We start from the raw sequence: 14,499 nt of genomic DNA, 5'->3' as shown, positions 1-14,499 counted from the left end.
TGCCTGCAAGATGTGCTGAGGTGACACAGAACTTCTGGGAATAGCCAACCAATGGCTGGTCCGACTTGAGGCCCAAGCCACAAGAGGGAGCCCATGTCCAACACTGCCTGGATAGCTAGGAGCTAAGACTGAATAGCCCAGACATATAGGACAAAAGCAAACACAACTGGAAAAAATGTCAATGAAATGATTCCTAATAATTTTCTGCTATACTCATAGATCCTTGCCTTGCCCAACTGTCATCAGAAAGCCTTCCTCCAGCAACTGATGAAAACTGATGCAAAGACCCACAGCCAAACACTAGACAGAGCTTGGGGAATGCAGAAGATGGGGAGGAAGGATTGTAGGATCCAGAGGGGTCAAGGACACCAAGAGAACATGACTAAGCAATGTTCACAGGGGTTCACAGAGACTAAATCGACAATCACAGAGCCTGTACAGACCTGCACGAAGGCCTCTGCATATATGTTATGTTTGTCTAACTTGGTGTTCTTGTGGGACTCCTAACAGTAGAGTGGGCTTGTCTCTGTGCTACGTCCACTCCAGTGCAGTCTGCTGGGTAAGCCTAAGGGCCTGAAAGCAGTCACGAGTGGAAGAGTTTCAAGGAAACTTTGCCTCCTGGAACCTTGGCATTCCCATAGCCCATATACTCAAAACCTGTCCCTGCGTTAGTCTGGCATTTGGATCCATGTGCTCTCTTTCAGTATTGTTTTATTATAAGTGCCTTTAAGGATTGATTTTTGACATATAGCTAAGCCTCCACTAGTGTTCCAATGGTTCCTAGAAAATCGTTGAAGCTGATGGTGAGCTTGGAATTCAGTAAGAATGTTACCTGTTCAGTAACATTCAAATTCACTTCTAGTAGAGACAGTGAAAATAATCAGGCATTACACAGTTCAGAGGTAGGAGAGCTCAGGGCTAGTCTGCATAGTAATTACTTAGGACAATAGCTGAGTCACACCCAAACACAGGAATGTACAATGACCTAGCAAATAGGTGTGTTGTCTCATGAAAGAGTTAGTGGAAGGGAATTCCCCTGGTGCAGGTTTCTTCACTAGGCCCAGAGGAATAGCATAATCAGGTATTTACTAAAGAACCCCTGGTGGTGGGTTTAACAATAGACTAGCATTACATCATAGCATTCACCTGGCTCCATTTTAAGTTGTAAACTCGGACTATGCATTCCTTTTGTTTTGTGTCACTGTAACTTGGTGGATGTGTATGCCTGGTTTTTTTGTTTTTCTTCTGTAATAAAAAGTCTGGCGTTCGTTTGGACAATACATTCAGACCCAACACACTTAATCGTGTCCTGTCTGTTTGTCACCCCATTCTCGCCGACTCCATGTCCACTTGCTGGAACCCCTGATTCCCACGGATTGAGGGGAGCTGACTAGGCTCAGTCCATGGCATCTCTGACACTCTGCCTGCTCTTGGGTCCATTTTCCTCCTCCTGGATTACTTTGGCCTTGAAATCAGGTCTGGTACCTAGTCTTACTGTAACCTGTTATGCCAGGTTCTATGCATATCCCTGGGAGTCCCCCTCTTTTTTGGAGGGAAGCAGAGGAGGTGTGGATCTGGGGAAGAAGGGGGTAGGAGGCAGGGACTGGGAGGAGTGGATGGAGGGGAAATGGTGATTGGTTGTAATTACTGAAAGAATAAGTAAAAGAGAAAGACAGACAGAGACAGAAAGAAAAAGGATTTATATGAAACTATTACACTCTACAACAGCAAACATACACTTAGGTACATTTATTCTTACCTTCCATGAGTGAACCATTTTTTATGCAGTTCAATTCCTTGTACATTATATTTTTTGCAGCTTCTTTTTCTTCAAGAAGTTGAGAGTACTTTTGAAAATAAACTGGAAGAAAACAACCAAAACCACTCATTTTCATGATAGAAGCATACCTTTCTATTTCTTTATTTACTGGTACAAATATCTACAACATCCACATTACATAAGTAGACAGAGCCTGACTACAATTCCCATCACCCCATAGTCAATGGAATCCTCAGCCTCCTAATTTGAAACCACAGATACTTTTCAGACTCACAGAAACACAAGTGACTTGAAAGGCGGGATGAATCCATTATCATGGCTCTAAAGGGAGTGAACCATATCCTTCAAAGCTGAATGTAAGATGAAAATGTTAATTCTTCCAGGAGATGAAGCAGAGATAAATAGTCATATTTAAGGATGTCAACTACCTTTGCATTGGGAGGAAAAGGAGTTAAGTAATTCTGAGTAGTTATAGGTTATTTTAGAATGGGAAGTAAGAAAAAAACCAACAAGTATCTACAAGGCATTGCTTTCTTTCTTAAACTCACATCTTTTCGTCTGACTTGCTCCTCCATGTACCAGACTCTCGCTCACTCAGAATCAAACTGACTGGCCTCTCCCTCTACATCTGAATGACTTCACTCTCCTGCCTGTGTCTTTGTCCTCCTTATTCCATCACTTTTGCTTCCTCCATTTCTCCAACACCAGCTCTGAAAAGGGTCATCAGTAATATCCCAGGGCACACATTGGCCTTCTTGGCATTGGACTTGAGCCCAGTTGTTCTCTTTCCCTTCAGCCCTTGAACCATTGCTCTGTCAGGTTTTGCCTCACCTTTTGACCATCAATTCTTGTCTTTTATAATCTCTTCTCCCTCCATCCACCCCTTTAAAATGTAACTTTCTACAGCCCTATCATTATGCTTCGTTCTCATACAAATTCTTCCCGAGTGATGTCATGTATTGCTTGTCATATGATTGTCATGTTTTGTCAGCTGTCTATTTGTATGAGTTTTTTTGCTCACTAAACACAAACATATTAGATTCACCTCAATATGCCTAAAACTAAAGTCAACATCTACCCATGTAAACTTATAATTTATCATATATTCTCTACCTCTTTGATCAACTTCATGGTTACTGAGTTTTCATCATAAGAATATTAAAGTCGGAAATCAGTCTGGTGATTTCTCAGAAAATTGGACATGGTACTACCAGAGGATCCCGCAATACCTCTCCTGGGCATATATCCAGAAGATGTTCCAACTAGTAAGAAAGAAACATGCTCCACTATGTTCATAGCAGCCTTATTTATAATAGCCAGAAGCTGGAAAGAACCCAGATGCCCCTCAACAGAGGAATGGATACAAAAAATGTGGCACATTTACACAATGGAGTACTACTCAGCTATTAAAAAGAATGAATTTATGAAATTCCTAGGCAAATGGTTGGACCTGGAGGGCATTATCCTGAGTGAGGTAACCGAATCACAAAAGAACTCAAATGACATGTACTCCCTGATAAGTGGATATTAGCCCAGAAACTTAGTATAGCGAGATATAAGGTACAATTTGCAAAACACATGAAACTGAAGAAGAACAAAGACCAAAGTGTGGACACTTTGCCCCTTCTTAAAATTGGGAACAAAACACCCATGGAAGGAGTTACAGAGACAAAGTTTGGAGATGAGACAAAAGGATGGACTTAGGGCTGGAACATTCTGTGGTTGTTCTTGGAACAGTGTGTCAGTGGCCCGCTTTAGACCCCCTTTTCTTCTCAGGGGGAGATGCCCAATTCAGAGATCAGGACAATAGTGTTGTCTTAATAGCTCCCAACAGATGCTCACAGTCATCTATTGGATGGATCACAGGGGCCCCAATGGAGGAGCTAGAGAAAATATCCAAGGAGCTAAAGGGATCTGCAACCCTATAGGTGTAACAACATTATAAACTAACCAGTACCCCAGAGCTCTTGACTCTAGCTGCATATGTATCAAAAGATGGCCTAGTCAGCCATCACTGGAAAGAGGGGCCCATTGGACTTGCAAACTTTATATGCCCCAGTACAGGGGAACGCCAGGGCAAAAAAGTGGGAGTGGGTGGGTAGGGGAGTGGGGGGAGGGTATAGGGGACTTTTGGGATAGCATTGGAAATGTAAATGAGGAAAATACCTAATTTAAAAAAGGAAAATAATAATAATAATATTGCTGATGAGGAGGACTGAGAAAGTTTTAGTTTTTAGCTACGTGAATAAAGATCCTTGATTTAAAGAAAAAAAAGAATATTAAAGTCACATTTTACTTCTTAGACCCCTTAATTCCTAGACTCCATACTCATCAAGCATCTATTTCCTTGGTCCTATACCTTTTACATCTCAAAGCTGCCTCCTTTCATGTTCCCCGGACACTTATTTCATTATCAGATTACAAATTAGCCCTCTCATTTATTTCTTTGTCCTAATAATTCTATTTTCAGATTCCTGCAAAAACACCATCTATAACCTAAAAACAGCTACACAAGTTCTTTATTTGAAACAGTACAATGGTTCTCTATGGCATTGAGGGTTTGCAAAAAATAACCACAATTTTTAACTTCTGTATTCACACACCATTGCAATGTGATTTTACAACTGTCACAGTTCAAATTTAAAAAAAAAAAATGTTTCCTGTGTGAGCTCACCAAGAGAATGTGCAAAATGAGCTCTGATCTACTAATTTTTTTTGAGAACCTGGCTCATGGCCACCCTCAATCTTGGAAATCTCCAAGCTACCATGTAAATAAGCCCAGGCCCTCCTAAGGACTCATATAAAGGTGAGACACACTGTTAGTCATTCCAGCTGGCCTCCTCTTCCTCAGAGCCTGAGCTGCCTGGACACATACCCATGCCTAAGCTCAACTAGGAGAAGAGGAGCCACTCAGTGGAGATCAGCCTAAATTGCCAAACCATAGAAGCATGAGATAAATAAATATGTGTATTAGCTCATTACATTGACACGGATTTATTAAGTAGAAAACAATACTTGATAAAAGAACACTCTTTGGGAGAAATAACTGGTTTTGTATGGGTGCACAGCACATGTTCTGCATCCTGCTTGTGTCTACCTAGGGAAATCTCATTTCTTCTTCACTTAGCACTGTGTGCTTCAGCCACTCATGCTTCAGTTTCATCCCTCTGTGACATTCCTGGTACCCACAGTTCTAGGTGTCACCTCTTTTAGAATAGCTATCACGATTCCTAGTTCACAACCCTTCACAGGATTACAGATTTAACATCAAATATAATTAGCCCCAGTGCTATCTACAACAGTATACATATATAAATTATCAAAAAACAAAAGTAATTAAATTAAGATTAAATAATAAGACTTCCGGCCACCTTTCCGGCCAGGGGACAGGGGTCTGCTTGGCCCGGGAGGCTAGGATTTTGACTCAGGATCAGCAGGAGCCACCTTAGTTCCCGGACTCGGCAGAAAGCAGCCTGCACAGGTGAGAGTGTGGACTACAGAAGCTAACAGCTTCTGGGACAGGCTAGAGCCACAGAGCTTCTGAGACAGCGCCATTTTCAGGCTCCAGACATCCGGCCACCTTCCTGGCCAGAGGACAGGGGTCCGCCTGGCCCGGGAGGTTCTTGCCTCAGGATCCGCAAGAGCCATCTTGGCTCCGGGGCTCCGCAGAAAGTTGTCTGCACAGGCAAGAGTGTGGACCACAGAAGCTAACAGCTTCTGGGACAGACGAGAGCCACAGAGCTTCTGAGGCAGCACCATTTTCGGGCTCCAGACATCCAGCCACCTTCCCAGCCAAAGCACAGGTGTTCACCTGGGCCCAGAGGCTTTTGCCTCAGGATCGGCAGGAGCCACCTTGGTTCCCGGACTTCTCAGAAAGTAGCCTGCACAGGTGAGAGTGTGGACTACAGAACCTGACAGCTTCTGAGACAGACAAGAGCCGCAGAGCTTCTGAGGCAGCGCCATTTTCGGGCTTCAGATATCAGGCCACCTTCCCGGCCAGAGGTCAGGTGTCTGCCCGGCCTGGGAGGCCTTAGCCTCAGGATCCACGGAAGCCATTTTGGTTCCAGGACTCCACAGAAAGTAGTCTGCACAGGTGAGATTGTGGACTAATGAAATTAACAGCTTCTGGGACAGGCCAAAGAAACACAGCTTCTGGGAAAGGTCCTGTTTTGGCCCTTCATCTTTGGCCAGGAGGAGGTCCAAACGCCAGATAACTGTGCACCTTCCCTGTAAGAGGTGAACTTGCCTGCAGAGACTGCTCTGACCACTGAAACTCAGAGGACAGAGCTAATCTCCCAGGTCTCCTGATAGAGGGTAACAGAATCACCAGAGGAACAATCTCTAAACGGAGACAACAATAACAACTAACTCCAGAGATTACCAGATGGTGAAAGGTAAACGTAAGAATCTTACTAACAGAAACCAAGACCATTCACCATCATAAGAACCCAGCACTCCCACTTCACCCAGAACAGGGCACCCCAACACACCTGAAAAGCTAGACCCGGATTTAAAAGCATATCTCATGATGATGGTAGAGGACATCAAGAAGGACTTTAATAACTCACTTAAAGAAATACAGGAGAACACTGTTAAAGAGTTACAAGTCCTTAAAGAAAAACAGGAAAACACAACCAAATAGGTACCATCTGGAACCATAGATGCGAGCATCAGCAACAGAATACAAGAGATGGAAGAGAGAATCTCAGGTGCAGAAGATTCCATAGAGAACATTGGCACAACAATCAAAGAAAATGGAAAATGCAAAAAGATCCTAACTCAAAACATCCAGAAAATCCAGGACATAATGAGAAGACCAAACCTATGGATAATAGGAGTGGATGAGAATGAAGATTTTCAACTCAAAGGACCAGCAAATATCTTCAACAAAATTATAGAAGAAAACTTCCCAAACCTAAAGAAAGACATGCCCATAAACATACAAGAAGCCTACAGAACTCCAAATAGACTGGACCAGAAAAGAAATTCCTCCCGACACATAATAATCAGAACAACAAATGCACTAAATAAAGATAGAATACTAAAAGCAGTAAGGGAAAAAGGTCAAGTAACATATAAAAACAAGCCTATAAGAATTACACCAGATTTTTCACCAGAAACTATTAAAGCCAGAAGAGCCTGGACAGATGTTATACAGACTCTATGAGAACACAAATTCCAGCCCAGGCTACTATACCCAGCCAAACTCTCAATTACCATAGATGGAGAAACCAAAGTATTCCACGACAAAACCAAATTCACGCATGATCTTTCCACGAATCCAGCCCTTCAAAGGATAATAACAGAAAAAAAACAATACAACCACGCCCTAGAAAAAGCAAGAAGGTAATCCCTCAACAAACCTAAAAGAAGACAGAATGCACACTTTAACAACAAAAATAACAGAAAGCAACAATTACTTTTCCTTAATATCTCTTAATATCAATGAACTCAACTCCCCAATAAAAAGACATAGACTAACAAACTGGCTAAACAAACAAGACCCAACACTTTGCTGCTTACAGGAAACTCAACTCAGAGAAAAAGATAAGACACTACCTCAGAATGAAAGGCTGGAAAACAATTTTCCAAGCAAATGGTATGAAGAACCAAGCTGGAGTAGCCATTCTAATATCTGATAAAAATCAACTTCGAACCCAAAGTCATCAAAAAGACAAGGAGGGGCAGTTCCTACTCAAAAAGGTAAAATCCTCCAACAGGAACTATCAATTCTGAATATCTATGCTCCAAATACAAGGGCAGCCACATTCATTAAACACACTTTAGTAAAGCTCAAAGCACACATTGCATCTCACACAATAATAGTGGGAGACTTCAACACACCACTTTCACCAATGGACAGATCATGGAAACAGAAACTAAACAGGGACACAGTGAAACTAACAGAAGTTATGAAACAAATGGATCTGACAGATATCTACAGAACATTTTATCCTAAAACAAAAGGATATACCTTCTTCTCAGCACTTCATGGTACCTTCTCCAAAGTGACCACATAATTGGTCACAAAACAGGCCTCAACAGATATAAAAGTATTGAAATTGTCCCATGCATCCTATCAGATAACCATAGACTAAGGCTAGTCTTCAATAACAAAATAAATAATAGAAATCCAACATTCACGTGTAAACTGAACAACACTATTCTCAATGATACCTTGGTCAAGTAAGGAATAAAAAAAGAAATTAAGGACTTTTTAGAGTTTAATGAAAATGAAGCCACAACATACCCAAACTTATAAGACACAATGAAAGAATTTCTAAGAGGAAAACTCATAGCTCTGAGTGCCTCCAAAAAGAAACTAGAGAGAGCATACATTAGCAGCTTGACAACACACCTAAAAGCTCTAGAACAAAAGAAAGCAAATTCACCCAAGAGGAGTAGACAGCAGGAAATAATCAAACTCAGGGGTGAAATCAACCAAGTGGAAACAAGAAGAAATATTAAAAGAATCAACCAATAGAGGAGCTGGTTCTTTGAGAAAATCAACAAAATAGACAAACCCTTAGCCAGACTCACTAGAGGGCACAGGGAAAGCATTCTAATTAACAAAATTAGAAATGAAAAGGGAGAGTTAACAACAGATCCTGAAGAAATCGAAAACACCATCAGATCCTACTACAAAAGGCTATACTCAACAAAACTGGAAAACCTGGATGAAATGGAGAAGTTTCTAGACAGATACCAGGTACCAAAGTTGAATCAAGATCAGGTTAATGATCTAAACAGCCCGATACCCCCCCCCCAAGAAATAGAAGCAGTCATTAATAGTCTCCCAACCAAAAAAAGGCCAGGACCAGGTGGGTTTAGTGAAGAGTTCTATCAGACCTTCAAAGAAGATCTAATCCCAGTTCTTCACAAACTATTCCACAAAATAGAAACAGAAGGTACTCTACCCAACTCATTCTATGAAGCCACAATTACTCTGATACCTAAACCACAAAAAGACCCCACAAAGATAGAGAACTTCAGACCAATATCCCTTATAAATATTGATGCAAAAATCCTCAATAAAGTTCTTGCTAACCGAATCCAAGAACACATCAAAACAATCATCCATCCTGACCAAGTAGGTTTCATCCCAGGGATGCAGGGATGGTTCAATATACGGAAATCCATCAACGTAATCCAGTATATAAACAAACTCAAAGACAAAAACCACATGATCATCTCGTTAGATGCTGAGAATGCATTTGACAAAATCCAACACCCATTCATGATAAAAGTCTTGGAAAGATCAGGAATTCAAGGCCCATACCTAACCTCAATAAAAACAATCTACAGCAAACCAGTAGCCAACATCAAAGTAAATTGTGAGAAGCTGGAAGCAATCCCACTAAAATCAGGGACTAGACAAGGCTGTCCACTCTCTCCCTACCTATTCAACATTGTACTTGAAGTCCTAGCCAGAGCAATTAGACAACAAAAGGAGATCAATGGGATAAAATTGGAAAGGAAGAAGTCAAATTATCCCTTTTTGTAGATGATATGGTAGTATATATAAGTGACCCTAAAAATTCCACCAGAGAACTCCTAAGCCTGATAAACAGCTTCAGTGAAGTAGCTGGATATAAAATTAACTCAAACAAGTCAATGGCCTTTCTCTACACAAAGGACAAACAGGCTGAGAAAGAAATTAAGGAAACAACACCTTTCTCAATAGTCACAAATAATATAAAATACCTTGGTGTGACTCTAACTAAGGAAGTGAAAGATCTGTATGATAAGAACTTCATGTCTCTGAAGAAAGAAATTAAAGAAGATCTCAGAAGATGGAAAGATCTCCCATGCTCATGGATTGGCAGAATCAACATTGTAAAAATGGCTATCTTGCCAAAAGCAATCTACAGATTCAATGCTATCCCCATCAAAATTCCAGCTCTATTCTTCAGCGAATTAGAAAGGGCAATCGGCAGATTCATCTGGAATAACAAAAAACCTAGGATAGTTAAAACTCTTCTCAAGGATAAAAGAACCTCTGGTGAAATCACCATGCCTAACCTAAAGCTGTACTACAGAGCAATTGTGATAAAAACTGCATGGTACTGATATAGTGACCGACAAGTAGACCAATGGAACAGAATTGAAGACCCAGAGATGAATCCACACACCTATGGTCACTTGATTTTTAACAAGAGAGCTAAAACCATCCAGTGGAAAAATGACAGCATTTTCAACAAATGGTACTGGCACAACTGGCTGTTATCATGTAGAAGATTGCGAATTGATCCATTTCTATCACCTTGTATTAAGGTCAAATCTAAGTGGATTAAGGAACGTCAAATAAAACCAGGGACACTGAAACTTTTTTTTTTCTTTCCATTTTTTATTAGGTATTTAGCTCATTTACATTTCCAATGCTATACCAAAAGTCCCCCATACCCACCCACCCCAACTCCCCTACCCGCCCACTCCCCCTTTTTGGCCCTGGCGTTCCCCTGTTCTGGGACATATAAAGTTTGTGTGTCCAATGGGCCTCTCTTTCCAGTGATGGCCGACTAGGCCATCTTTTGATACATATGCAGCTAGAGTCAAGAGCTCCGGGGTACTGGTTAGTTCATAATGTTGATCCACCTATAGGGTTGCTGATCCCTTTAGCTCCTTGGGTACTTTCTCTAGCTGCTCCATTGGGAGCCCTGTGATCCATCCATTAGCTGACTGTGGGCATCCACTTCTGTGTTTGCTAGGCCCCGGCATAGTTTCACAAGAGACAGCTACATCTGGGTCCTTTCGATAAAATCTTGCTAGTGTATGCAATGGTGTCAGCGTTTGGATGCTGATTATGGGGTGGATCCCTGGATAAGGCAGTCTCTACATGGTCCATCCTTTCAACTCAGCTCCAAACTTTGTCTCTGTAACTCCTTCCAAGGGTGTTTTGTTCCCACTTCTAAGGAGGGGCATAGTGTCCACACTTCAGTCTTCATTTTTCTTGAGTTTCATGTGTTTAGGAAATTGTATCTTATATCTTGGGTATCCTAGGTTTTGGGCTAATATCCACTTATCAGTGAGTACATATTGTGTGAGTTCCTTTGTGAATGTGTTACCTCACTCAGGATGATGCCCTCCAGGTCCATCCATTTGGCTAGGAATTTCATAAATTCATTCTTTTTAATAGCTGAGTAGTACTCCATTGTGTAGATGTACCACATTTTCTGTATCCATTCCTCTGTTGAGGGGCATCTGGGTTCTTTCCAGCTTCTGGCTATTATAAATAAGGCTGCTATGAGCATAGTGGAGCATGTGTCCTCCTTACCAGTTGGAGCATCTTCTGGATATATGCCCAGGAGAGGTATTGCTGGATCCTCCGGTAGTAATATGTCCAATTTTCTGAGGAACCGCCAGACGGACTTCCAGAGTGGTTGTACAAGCCTGCAATCCCACCAACAATGGAGGAGTGTTCCTCTTTCTCCACATCCTCGCCAGCATCTGCTGTCACCTGAATTTTTGATCTTAGCCATTCTGACTGGTGTGAGGTGGAATCTCAGGGTTGTTTTGATTTGCATTTTTTGATGATTAAGGATGTTGAACATTTTTTCAGGTGCTTCTCTGCCATTCGGTATTCCTCAGGTGAGAATTCTTTGTTCAGTTCTGAGCCCCATTTTTTAATGGGGTTGTTTGTGAAACTTATAGAGGAGAAAGTAGGGAAAAGCCTCGAAGATATGGGTACTGGGGGAAAATTCCTGAATAGAACAGCAATGGCTTCTGCTGTAAGATCGAGAATCGATAAATGGGACCTCATAAAATTGCAAAGCTTCTGCAAGGCAAAAGACACCATCAATAAGACAAAAAGACCACCAACAGATTGGGAAAGGATTTTTACCTATCCCAAATCAGATAGGGGACTAATATCCATTATATATAAAGAACTCAAGAAGGTGGACTCCAGAATATCAAATAACCCCATTAAAAATGGGGCTCAGAACTGAATAAAGAATTCTCACCTAAGGAATACCAAATGTCAGAGAAGCACCTAAAAAAATGTTCAACATCCTTAATCATCAGAGAAATGCAAATCAAAACAACCCTGAGATTCCACCTCACACCAGTCAGAATGGCTAAGATCAAAAATTCAGGTGACAGCAGATGCTGGCGAGGATGTGGAGAAAGAGGAACACTCCTCCCTTGTTGGTGGGATTGCAGGCTTGTACAACCACTCTGGAAGTCCGTCTGGCGGTTCCTCAGAAAATTGGACATATTACTACCGGAGGATCCAGCAATACCTCTCCTGGGCATATATCCAGAAGATGCTCCAACTGGTAAGGAGGACACATGCTCCACTATGCTCATAGCAGCCTTATTTATAATAGCCAGAAGCTGGAAAGAACCCAGATGCCCCTCAACAGAGGAATGGATACAGAAAATGTGGTACATTTACACAATGGATTACTACTCAGCTATTAAAAACAATGAATTTATGAAATTCCTAGGCAAATGGATGGACCTGGAGGGCATCATCCTGAGTGAGGTAACCCAGTCACAAAGGAACTCACACAATATGTACTCACTGATAAGTGGATATTAGCCCAGAAACTTAGGATCCCCAAGATATAAGATACAATTTGCAAAACACATGAAACTCAAGAAGAATGAAGACCAAAGGGTGGACTCTTTGCCCCTTCTTAGAACTGGTAACAAAACACCCATGGAAGGAGTTACAGAGACAATGTTTGGAGCTGTGATGAAAGGATGGACCATCTAGAGACTGCCATATCCAGGGATCCACCCCATAATCAGCTCCAAACCCTGACACTATTGCATACACTAGCAAGATTTTGCTGAAAGGACCCAGATATAGCTGTCTCTTGTGAGACTATGCCGGTGCCTGGCAAACACAGAAGTGGATGCTCACAGTCAGCTATTGGATGGATCACAGGGCTCCCAATGGAGGAGCTAGAGAAAGTATCCAAGGAGCTAAAGGGATCTGCAACCCTATAGGTGGAACAACATTATGAACTAACCAGTACCCCAGAGCTCTTGACTCTAGCTGCATATGTATCAAAAAAATGGCCTGGTCGGCCATCACTGGAAAGAGAGGCCCATTGGACACACAAACTGTATATGCCCCAGTACAGGGGAACACCAGGGCCAAAAAAAATGGGAATGGGTGGGTAGGAAAGTGGGGGGGTAGGTATGGGGGACTTTTGGGATAGCATTGGAAATGTAATTGAGGAAAATATGTAATAAAAAATATTAAAAATTTAAAAAATAATAAGGATGGCCTAGTCGTCCATCACTGGAAAGAGAGGCCCATTGGATTTACAAACTTTATATGACCCAGTACAGGGGAATGCCAGGGCCAAAAACGGGGAGTGGGTGGGTAGGGGAGTGGGGGTTGGGTATGGGGGACTTTTGGGATAGCATTGGAAGTGTAAATGAGGAAAATATCTAATAAAAAAATTATAAGATAAAAAAAGATTAAATAATAATAAGAAAAAGAATAGCTATCACAACACAACACTTCCAGAACAATGTTGCAGACCCTAGTTTATTTTCATCAGATATAGTTCTTTTACATAGCCCAGGCTAGCTCCACACTTAGTGTCCTACTATCTAACATCCTGAGTAGCTGGGATAATAAGAGTCTGGCATTATAATTAGCTGACACTGATTCATTGACTTTCTTCTAAATTTCTTGAGAACAGAGTCTGTGTTCTTCCTGGACTTGGTCTGACACATCATCTGTAATACACTATTGTGTGCTATTACTATATTATTACTATTACTTTACTCTGAGTGTGTAAACAAATGAGTAAAGCATCCTAAATATACGACTTTTCATGCATTTTTTAAAAATTTTTCATACACTCTCAAATCTTTGATGAACAGAAATCCACCCATTTGCTCAGGTTGCTTTTAGATTTCTCATAATACTGGGCAGGACAGAAGCAGCTAGGAATTAGCTGAAGAACTCTTCTTGGACAATTTCTTCCTAGCTCTTTCTTGTCCACAAGTTCACATTAGATGAAAGAGCCCTGTACACATACAGCTTGACATCTTGATGCAAATGAAAAAAAATGTAGATTTGACCTCTTAGCCTAATAAAGACAGTCCCACACAGACACTCATGAATGTGATTTTAATTTTCACCAAAGAATATTTCTTCTTCATATTTCCATTAAATGCCAACTGCTAGAGTGGAACCTGTCTTCATCTAAGGCAGACAAGGCCCATTGATGTGTGCAGGATACTTACTGATAAAAGCAACTAAGAATGTGATTGCCAGCAGCAGGAGAAGTAGCATCAGGGATGTAAGAAGCAGTGAGGGGGAACCAGGCTTTCTTAGATCACGGATAGGTTTCTCTCTGGGAGCTAGAAGGAGAAGCACATTCATTTCATGAGAAATAAGTCCATCCTTGTTTCTTCTTTTCCACACTTCTTTTTTCCCATTTTGTCTAGGATACATAATTTACTAATAGTATGAACATTTCAAGTAACAGAAAAATAAAAGCACAAACTTACACTGTTGAAATAACTGATATTAATATTTTGAGATCTGAAAAATATATATGTGTGTGTATATACATATATATGTGTATATATGTATATATATGTACATATATATATATATATATATATATATATATATATATATATATATATATATGAAAATACTTGGTTCATAGCCTTTCATGGAGGTGTGTGTGTGTGTGTGTGTGTGTGTGTGTGTGTGTGTGTGTGTGTGTGTGTGAAGGGAAGTG

At 41.1% G+C, this 14,499-nt stretch overlaps 1 protein-coding gene across 1 annotated transcript in view; it reads right to left on the bottom strand.

Annotated features, from left to right (window-relative positions):
• The window catches only part of Clec4a4 (C-type lectin domain family 4, member a4), a 34,055-nt gene that overhangs the window by 18,552 nt on the left and 1,004 nt on the right, over positions 1 to 14,499 (bottom strand). Inside the window, exons 2-3 of the mRNA NM_001005860.2 lie at positions 13,994 to 14,110; positions 1,760 to 1,861 (exon numbers count right to left, since the gene is read on the bottom strand). Coding sequence (NP_001005860.1) covers positions 1,760 to 1,861; positions 13,994 to 14,110 — 219 coding nt within the window. The remainder of the gene's footprint in view (positions 1 to 1,759; positions 1,862 to 13,993; positions 14,111 to 14,499) is intronic.

This window comes from Mus musculus, chromosome 6 (genome assembly GCF_000001635.26).
Source record: "Mus musculus strain C57BL/6J chromosome 6, GRCm38.p6 C57BL/6J".
NCBI classification, from domain to species: domain Eukaryota; kingdom Metazoa; phylum Chordata; class Mammalia; order Rodentia; family Muridae; genus Mus; species Mus musculus.
This window is presented reverse-complemented; position numbering and strand designations above follow the sequence as displayed.